Raw genomic sequence first — 9944 nt, forward strand, 5'->3', positions numbered from 1 at the left:
GAGGGCTGGTCTTCCTACTGGTCTGTGAACTCCTTGGTGACCCTGGAGCCAGACACAGTGTAGACAGGCCCCTAGAGTAGAGTTGCTGCCTAGAACCTGGCAGCTAAATAGGAGCACCCAGGAGGCTGAGCCCAAGGGTCCAAGATGGAGGGCACATGGCAGGTGACGTCAGCCATTAGGCTTGCTCAGCCGCCGTCTGTCCTCCTGCTCACACTTTCCAAACATCCTGGCCACGTGCTTTCCCAGGACAGACACCAGCACAAGGGCCCTGGCAGTTGGGCTTTGGGGCAAGGAGCACATGACCTCCAGGTTCTGTGAGGGCTTCCTTTCCTCTGGGCACAATGTTCAGATGGGAAGCATGGTACCACATGGGTGACCATGCACTGCCCAGTCTTCTTGCCTGGGGACTGGGGACAGGTAGAGTAGTATAAACGTGTTTAACAACCAGCTACAGGACAGTGGCCCCGACGGGGGAGGTTGAGAATAGACTGGAAGGAGCCAGTGCTCTTAAGACATGCAGCCTGCAGCGGTCTCCATCCAGAAGCTGCACAAGACCATTAGGTCTGGGACCGCTGCCCCCCAGGGGCCACCACCCCATGGGAGCTGTGGTGGAACAGAAGTGCTCAAAGATGTCCCAAGGGCTGTCCTTCCCTAGGAAGGGAGACCCTCAGACACCTGCGGACACACATCCTAATGTCAAGGACATCAGCCCTGACAAGGAGCTGGCCTTCAGTTGGAGCAGGGGAGAAAGGGATCAAGACAACCCATCACAGCTGCCTTGGCAGAGCCGGTTCAGCACCACCAGCACCTGCTCAGGGACGGCCCACCGGCGGGAGGAACCAAAGCAGTGGCCACCAGCTGTGTCCAGCCAGGGTCCTAATGACCAGCCTGAAGAGTGGTCCCCAGGCCTCCACACGGCTAGGCTCTACAAGCCCCTGAGCCCATCCCTCCTGCCCCGGCTCCTCTGGCTGATCCCAAGCTCCTTCTCCTCCAGGGGATGTGACTCAGGGCCTCGCGGAAACCCATCGAGATGTTTATTCATGAGAGTTTTCATTTCGGCGCACACCAAGGCAGCCTCAGCACCAAGAAAACAAGCAACGGGAGGCCTCCGGCGAGGCTCAGGTGGTTTAATGAGTTTTACTTATTGGATAAAAGTGTCAATGTTGTGATGGAAAAAAACAAACGCAGCTCCAGTCCTCGTTTCAACCCTGTCACAGCCCAAAGGGGACTGTCCCACTGGAGACCATGGCCGCCCAGAGCCACTGTGGGGGTGGGGCCGTCTCAGGGCGAGGGAGGAGTAGGGCAGTGCAGCCTCACTCCTTGAACTTCCACTCCTGGCGGCACATGGGGCAGTGCTGCTGCACCTGCTGCGCGTTGAGCCACTTGAGGATGCAGTGCATGTGGAAGCAATGCGAGCACTGGCCCCACACCAACGGGCAGTCGTCACCTGGCACCTTGCCTGCGGGAGGGATGAGAGGACCAGTTGAGTCACAGAGCTCGGGACAAGCCAGGTGGGGGATGTGTACCCAGGGTGGCCTCGTGTCTCAGAGAGGACAGGTTTCAGGAGTGAAACCACGGATTCTGCCGTGCAGCTGCCCCAGGTAAACATCTGCAAAGCCCACCCAGGCTGCTCCTGCTTCCACTCTCCCCTCCCAAGGGGGAGCAGCTCAGGGAGCTCAGCGGCAGGAAGAGCTCTGGCCTGGCCCACATCCCTGCCCGCTGGCCTCCCAGAGGCTGGGCCCATCTGCAGACACACCACAGCTCTGCCACTATCACCTGGCACCTGTGATGCCAACAAAGTTACATCAGTGTGTCAAGGAGCCCGCAGAGGTGACCCGCCTCTGAGCGGTGAACTAAGCCTCTTGATCAAGGTGAGGTGGGCTGGGGCCTTGGGACCTAGACGGCTCCTTCCCTAGGCGGCAGGGACCCAGTGCAGTACCAGGGGGTGGGCTGGGGACACTGAGGTGCTTATAGCCCAGGCTGTTGGCAGCTGGTAGTGACACAGCACTACCTTCCATTTCCTTTCCGTTTCTAGCCTAAAAGGGTCCTACCTCCAAGGCCCAGGGTACCTGCTGCTGGCACTCCACCCCACACACCTGGAAATGCTACCTCCGTGGAGAGGGCCTGGCACAGAGAGGACATGCTACACTGCCTGTCATCAAGAGAAACTAGCCTCTCTCTGATTTTCAAGAATCTAGAAAACCCCATCACGCAGCTGGTGCGAGCAGAGCACAATGACCTCCCCCAGCCTCGAGTCAGGTCCCCACGGGCATTGAGGAGCTGCAGCTTGCTTCCGCCACCCTCTCTTAGGGGTGTCATTCCCCCAAATCATTGCCCTGGGGGCCCTTCACACCTATCAAGCACGAGCTGTATCCAGATGTCACTAGTGCATAAACACAGTGGACCAGCCGGACAAGCCAGGGTGAACAGGGTACATCTTGTCCACAAAGTGGTTCCTATGTGCAGGTCTGAACCCCTGTGACCACAGGGCTGGTCTAGTCACCTGTGGTCCTGGTCCTCACTCTTGACACCAAACACAGGGAGGGTTGACTGTACAATGTGTTAAAGAGATAACACCATGGCTGAGCCACATGACAATGCTCTCAGTACCTCATGTAGCACCTGCTCCGAGCTGCACAAGGAGCTGGGAACCTGGCCTGTGCTCTCGTCCAACCTCACAGTGCTCCCGCAGCCTCCGTCACCCCGCCTGACAGACAGGAGGCCAGGGCCACACGGCTCACGAAGGCAGATGCCCCTGCCTGAAGGGAGCAGGCCGACCAGGAGGCTGGTATGGGTGCCAGGTCTTAAATATCCTTCAATGGCTGCTGAAAACATGCAGCTCCTTCCCAATTCCCAAGCAGCCCCTGCCCCACAGTGGTACCTACACCCCATGGAGTCAGAAGGGATGGGCACTTCCATCTTTCTACTCTTTTGTTTGGGGCAGTGTTCCTCAATCTTTTAAAAAAATCCTTTCAATAACGAAACACCACACCCTTTCTGAAACTTTTATGACAAAACAACCAGAAAATAATTTACTTGGCAAATACAAAACGATCTAACTCACTCTGCTTCCCAGGCCAGGGGGGTGGGGCGAGTAGGACTCTGTGCCAGGAGCCCACAGTGTGTGACACCTGATTTATATTGGTTCCCACCCACCCAGGGTCTTTCCAACCTCAGCAGAACTATGCTTGGAATCACCCCTAAAACATTAGAGTCCTTACAAACAGAGTCTGGAAGAGGGTGAGCAGGGGCCAGCCAGCCCATTGGTGGGGGTACCCAGCCATCCTGTCCGTTTGAGGCAGGGCTCCTGTAGGCAGGGCTCCTGTAGGCAGCCCGCCGGGGCATCTGACAGCACAAGCGCAAGCCGACGGTGACTCATGCCAGTGCCGGTGGAATCTTCTTAACAAGACTTTCACTCCCAAAGCCCAGGGACGAGGAGCAGATTTAAGACAGCCTGAGTCACTCTAGATTCTCCATAGGAGTTCCATTTCAGCAGAGAAACCCAGCGTCACTTGATCTGTATAGAAAGCGTTCTGGGCTAGCCAAACACTTGCTCATTACAACTGGCCCACTCTAACTTCATAACCAGCAGGTCCAAAGTTCAGACTCTAAACCCCCTCTTCCTAGCAGCCAGCACACTGGGAAGCGGCCCCCGGTGCCATCTCTGACACACAGGCTCACTGGCCCGCATTAGGCCAGGGGCATGGCCACATAAATGCTTCCGAGGACTTTTCTGTTCAGAGGCCACAATCTGCTGCTGAGAAAGTTGCAAGTACCTACCCACAGCCTGTGTTGTACCCTTAGGAGGGTGGTTTTAAATGGATTAAACCAAGCCAGACCTTGTGCTTCTACTTTCCTTCCCTGTTATGTAAAACCTCATCAAGTAGAGCCAATCACTGATTTCCTAAGATTACATCCCACCTGTTTGATTAAATCAGGAAAGATTAGCCCCTGGGTGATGAGATTTCCTCTCAGGAGATGTAAAGATGTAAAGATGAAAGATAAAATAATATTTGCACTAAAATTCAATGATGTCAATTTCATGGTAAGAAGCAAAAACCTATGATTATTCCAATGCTCACAGCCCCACAGTGACAGGCCTGGTCACTGACTTCTCAGCAGTCCCCAAGTCCCACTTCTCTCTTGGGACCACCCTTGTCCCCTAGGCAAAACCTTAGATCCTTTCACTTGGGTCTGACTAAAAACTAAATTCACTGGTGCAAAAATCTGCTTCTGACCCAAATGTATAACCAAACACTTTCACTTCACAGAACACAGTGGGGACAAAGAAACAATGCAAAAGACACCACCAAGAAGAAATCTGATAAAACCCTAGCGCAGGCATTCTGCAAGACAACACTTTCTGAAAGAATTAGATGTCTTTTTAAAAAAGGGTAAGAGAACTCGAAGCAGAACTGTTCTAGATTAAGTAGCGAAGGGACAAAGTGATCACACCTTGGGTCCTGGCTCACACCACCCAATAATAAAAAGACATTTGGAAACAACTAAAGAAATCTGGACAAGGACTAGGAATGAGGGGCAACAGTAAAGAACTATCGTCATGTTATCTGATGTGACAACAGTGGTGGGTAAAAGCACTACATTTAGAGACGCAGCTGAAGTGAGTGGGGTGAGGCTGCACATTTACCATTAACTTTAAAACATCTGGGCAAAAACAAACAAATACGGACACATGTTACCCATTGTTCTATGTGCTGGATGGGGGATGACCTTATAACATTACGTTTTTTTGTTCGCTTGAGAATTTTCAAATAAAAGGTTTTAACACAACTTTTTGTTCTACGTGTCTCATAGCGACTTTCATCAGGATAGGAAGCTGTACTCTTTTTCTTACAAAACTTTTGACGGAGTCTTTGTACAAATATGGGCCCAAATAGCCTAGCTTTTCTCTATTAACTTTTCTTGGGGAAAGGAAACCAAACCCTAGGGACGCTGTGCAGGTATTTCTGGGGACACGCCAAGGCCGGAGGGTAAGCAAAGCTCGAGAGAGAGCGGGCAGGGGTCACTCACAGTCCGGGCAACAGCCATTGAAGGCCATCCGGCAGATGCCGCAGTTCTCGTCGTTGGCCACCCAGAGCCAAGTGGCCACGCCGTTCCAGCACTTGATCTTCACCTTCATGGCGCGGGGAGCCTGCGGGGAGGAGAGAGACCACTAGGCTCCGTTGAGTCTGCAGAGCTACAGCACTTGGGAGCCAAAGAAGGAGTGCCGCCCCGAGCCAAAGAGTCAGCGCAGGCAGGAGGCGCCGCCGAAGGGCAGCACAAGCTGTCGACAAGGGGGCTGGGGCTGGGACCGAGTCCTCGGGAGACCCGGACGCTCAAGGCGTCTGCCAACACCGCACTTGTGCGCGGGCGTCCAGAGAAAGGCGCGTCGGATTCCGTTAACAATTGCAAAAACGTGCAGCAACTTCTGAAGGGGACACAACTGACGAGGTGAGATGGAGACCCACGCCCGCTCCCCACGAGGTCACGCCGGAACAACCCCGGGTCAGGTCGCGCGAGCCGCACCCCCTCCCCGCCGCGGGACTGGGGTGCGGGGTCTGGGTGCGGTGGGGGAGGGGAAAGGGAGGAGCAAAGGAAGGTCGGCACGCCCGGCCCCGCCCCAACGGCCTCACCCCCACCGACCTAATCGCGCGCTGCCCCACCCGCCTTCAGTTGTCAGCGCCGGCGCCGCGCGGGAAGGTATGTAAACGACTGCGGCCGCGGCTCGGCAATTCTCAGCGGCGCCCGCCGAGCCCCTTGGCCCAGCACGCACGCGCCGCCTCGCCCCTCGCCGACGCCACCGACCCACAGCCAATCCACGGCCGCTCCGAGGACGCGGCACCGGAAAACCCCGCGCGGCGCAGGAAGTGACGCGCCGACGTGCTGACGCGCGGGCTCCAGCCGAGGCCGATTCCGCGCCCGCCATGGCCGACAAAATGGATATGTCTCTGGACGACATCATTAAACTGAACCGGAGCCAGCGAGGCGGCCGCGGCGGGGGCAGGGGCCGCGGCCGGGCCGGCTCCCAGGGCGGCCGCGGAGGCGGGGCGCAGGCCGCCGCTCGAGTGAACCGAGGCGGCGGACCCATTCGGAACCGGCCGGCCATCGCCCGCGGCGCGGCGGGCGGCGGCGGCAGAAACCGGCCGGCGCCCTACAGCAGGGTGAGTGCGGAGGCCGGGCGGCGGGCCGCGGCAGGGGAACGGGCCAGCGGCGCGGCGCAGGGGCGGGCGACCAGTCGGCCAACCGGGCTGGGGGGCGCGGGCGCCGGCCGGCCGAGCGGACGGGGAGGTCGCGCGCCGGCCGGGCTCCAAGGCGGAGACCCCGGCGGCCTTTGTCTTGGCTGGGCGCCTGGCTTCATGGCGCCGGGGGCCGAAGGGCCGTTGGCGCGACCGCCCGGGAGACGGGAAGTTAGGTGGAGGGAAGCGAGAAGTTGCGGGACGTGTGGCCCCGGCGGTCGGCTGCGGCCTGGCGTGGGCGGGAAGCGGGGGCTGCGGGTCCCTCTACGCGCCTTTCTCCCTGCCGTGATGGGGGAGGGTCTTGCTATGGTCGTGAGGGAGAGGGTCAGCCCTGGAGTGAGACTCACGGGTCTTTTTCTGTTCTTGTGTTTCCTTTTTTTTTAGCCGAAACAACTTCCTGACAAATGGCAACATGACCTTTTCGATAGCGGTTTTGGGGGTGGTGCCGGCGTGGAAACCGGTGGGAAACTGCTGGTGTCAAATCTGGATTTTGGAGTGTCTGATGCTGATATTCAGGTAAGGGAATTGAGCTTCTCGGTGGGCAGGTCACCCCGCACGGAATTGATTGTGGTGTTTGGGACGTAGTCCTGAATCCCCACCCACCTTAGGACAGTGAGCCCTCCCAGGCACCCAAGGGCTAGTCACTGTCCCTTGTAAGGGCTCCAGGAATGCAAAGCAGAGGTCAAGCTAGAGTTGAAAGTCTGACCAGTGGGTCAGTTTGTGCTGGAAGACAGGCCCCCAGCTTAGTCTGAGGAGCCATTGCTCTTCGTTAGTAAGACGTGTTCTGTGGATGAAGGCCCTTTGCCTGAGCTTTTGTAACAGAAGCTTGGTTGAATGTGTGTCGTTTCTGTAGTATTGAAAGAACTACGTTATTTGCTTTCTTAACTTTGTGCCTGTTTTAACGGTTTGTTGCGAGGAGAAAGCCTTTTCTCTGTAGAACTGACAAAGCACAGAAGCAGGATGGTGCCAGCGTCACTCTGGCTCCATTTGCCTTAAGGCCTGTGTCTTATATGGAATTTTGTTCCCTGTCTTATTCTCACTTATTTTCACCCCCTGGGTTTTGTTAGTGGCATGATTCTCGAACTCATCTTCGGTTGAAGCCTCCTTTTTCTCTTTCTTTTCTTTTCCTTTTCTTTTTCTTTCTTTTTTTTTTTTTTTCCCCTTTGATTGAACCCCAAAGACATTTAAATTTGCTTTCTATAATGACATCTTGGGGGTCAGTCCAGGAGATGGCTGGGTCAGGGTACTGGGCCTTCCTGAGTTCAATTTCCCAGAGCCCAGCCACTTTACTTTACCGTGGGAGGACAGAGCAAGGCCGGTGAGCACTCACAGTGTCTCAACACTTTTTTTAAGGTGGTTTCTGGCATCCACTGGAAACCGCTTTTGGTGAACTCCACTTCCCGCTGTGTGCCTGCGGCCGGAGTAGCCCCACACTCTGGGTTCCCTCTCCAACTCCCAGCCTGCCTGAGGTCAGGGCAGTTTCCATGGCAGCGCTTGACTTCAGGCTTTGCGGCAGGCTTGAGTAGGAGGAGAGGGAAAGGTGAGCCAGAATCTGCCCTGGGGGAGGGGCTGGGTCAGGGCTCCCAGTCAGCGGGCCCTTGGAGCTGGTCCACAAGTGGATAGAGCCCCTTGCTCTGTGATCTTGACCTTTGCTGCTTCTTGGCACAGTCCTTGGGTGTGTTGTAAATTTTCCTTTGTTGAAGAAGATAGCGACTTAATCTTTGTGCCCTTCACTGGTGGGCTTTGTGATCCTTTACCTGCATCGTGGTACAAATGTCAGGTCCCCAAGTGGGCAGGAGCCCTCGGGCCCAGCTGCTCTTGGAAATTGTTGTCCCACCTGTCCCATCCCATACCCCAGATCCCACTACCACTGCCCTGCCCCCAACATGTATGTCTGCCTCCCAGGGAAATACCCCAAAGCAGTTCATACTTCCAGGGGGTGTCCCTGGGGCGCCAGAAGAAAAACTGCATTGCTGACAACTGCTCTTTCTGACTCTCAGGAACTCTTTGCTGAATTTGGAACTCTGAAGAAGGCGGCTGTGCACTACGACCGATCCGGCCGCAGTTTAGGAACAGCTGATGTGCACTTTGAGCGGAAGGCAGATGCACTAAAAGCTATGAAACAGTACAACGGTGTCCCTTTGGATGGTGCGTTTGGGATTGGCCGAGAAAGGCTACAGCACTGTAGCCAGTTTGTGGAGCCTGGGGCTGGCCCCAGCCCTGCAGGAGTAGGACCCCCTCTACCTGAGGACACTTTGCATTCGCCCCTTTGTCTCTCTCTTCCATTCTGCCACTTCTCATGCTGCCCCATACATCTGGACCAACTTCTTGTGAACCCCCATCCAGCAAGCTACATCCCTCCCCTCCTTCAGCTCCTTCCGGAAGATTCACTTCTGTGAAGCTTTCTCAGAATCACCATAGTACACCTCTGAGTATGGGGCTGTAGTCGTAAAGACAAAGGTACTTTTCCGCTTGTGAGCACCCCGGACACCTGACAGACACCCACCTACACTGGGTGGAGAAGGAGCAAGGAGGCGCTGGTGGGGCTGTCGTTGGCAACATTTCGTTCTCCCACCAGCATCTCCAGGCTGTTGCTCTTGTTGGGAGCATTGAGGTGCACAGTGCCCCTTTCTAATGCTTGCGTGGAGGCCAGGTTGTGTGCCGCCAGCAGGCCTCAGAGCCCTCTAACAGGAGCTGGCCCTCTTGTGTTCTCTGCCACAGGCCGCCCCATGAACATTCAGCTCGTCACCTCACAGATTGACACACAGCGGAGACCTGCACAGAGGTGAGTTTGGGGCCTCTGGGCGGGGCTGGCCTGTGGGTATCCACTCACCCCGCAGGCCTTTCCAGGCACGTGAGCAAGTTCCCTTTTTTTGCTAGCGTAAACAGAGGCGGGATGACTAGAAACCGTGGTTCGGGAGGTTTTGGTGGTGGCGGTGGCACCCGGAGAGGCACCCGTGGAGGCAGCCGGGGCAGAGGCAGAGGAACCGGCAGGAGTTCAAAGCAGCAGCTTTCTGCAGAGGAATTGGACGCCCAGCTGGATGCTTATAATGCAAGAGTAAGTCCCAGAGGAAGACTGGGTGGGGGCCGGACAAAGACCAACTGGAGAAGGACCTCATTTTGAGTGAGAACCTCTCTTTCTCTGTTTCAGATGGACACCAGTTAAACAGACCGGCAAATCCGTGCATGGACCAGGACCCGGAAGTCTCGTCCGTGCTCCCTGGTGGGAGGGGTGACAGACTGGGGCTGTGTGGCCAATGATGGATTTGTTTCTTTTATGTTTTAAAATAGGATTTAAAATTCATGTAAAGGTTTCTTTTTTTTTTTTTCTTTTTTTTTTTTTTTTTTTTAATTCTGAAACAGACCTGTTTTGTACTGAGTTATTTTTGGGATAAATTTTACTGGTTGCTGTTGTGGAGAAGGTGGTGTTTTCACCTTTGCCATAATAAAATAGAAATGTGTGTAGAACTGGAACTGTTTAATTCATCTCACTCTTGGAGTCCTCACCTGGGCCAGAACTCTGGTGTGGTCTGGCGGGCAGGAGGGACACAGGATCTGAGGAGGAAATGGGGCAGGCCTGCCAGGCACATGGCACTTGGCCTGCAGGAGGATGGTGGCTGCCGCTCTCCCATCTCTGTTCCTACAGATCTGAACTCCTTTCTCTCCACCCCCAACCCCGGTAGGTGGGAGGATTTGGAGCAGTGGTTC

At 55.6% G+C, this 9944-nt stretch overlaps 2 protein-coding genes across 3 annotated transcripts; one reads left to right on the plus strand and one right to left on the minus strand.

Annotated features, from left to right (window-relative positions):
- Positions 1–1096: 1096 nt before the first annotated feature.
- Positions 1097–5785, minus strand: ANAPC11 (anaphase promoting complex subunit 11). 2 transcript variants are annotated; one of them, XM_057536040.1, is made up of 3 exons: positions 5644–5785; positions 5032–5152; positions 1097–1459 (listed from the first exon to the last, which is right to left on the minus strand). In XM_057536040.1, exons 2-3 carry the CDS (start codon positions 5138–5140, stop codon positions 1314–1316), a joined length of 255 nt encoding a protein of 84 aa, XP_057392023.1. In that variant the 5' UTR covers positions 5141–5152; positions 5644–5785; the 3' UTR covers positions 1097–1313. The 2 variants fall into 2 exon arrangements, with proteins under 2 accessions (XP_057392023.1, XP_057392024.1); XM_057536041.1 differs by having other exon boundaries at positions 5668–5755.
- A 3-nt stretch (positions 5786–5788) lies between these two features.
- ALYREF (Aly/REF export factor) lies at positions 5789–9704 on the plus strand. The gene is made up of 6 exons (XM_057536039.1): positions 5789–6161; positions 6621–6752; positions 8237–8384; positions 8958–9021; positions 9117–9294; positions 9388–9704. Exons 1-6 carry the CDS (start codon positions 5925–5927, stop codon positions 9400–9402), a joined length of 774 nt encoding a protein of 257 aa, XP_057392022.1. The 5' UTR covers positions 5789–5924; the 3' UTR covers positions 9403–9704.
- Positions 9705–9944: the final 240 nt, after the last annotated feature.

The sequence above is a fragment of the Balaenoptera acutorostrata genome, chromosome 20, assembly GCF_949987535.1.
Source record: "Balaenoptera acutorostrata chromosome 20, mBalAcu1.1, whole genome shotgun sequence".
NCBI classification, from domain to species: Eukaryota; Metazoa; Chordata; class Mammalia; order Artiodactyla; family Balaenopteridae; genus Balaenoptera; species Balaenoptera acutorostrata.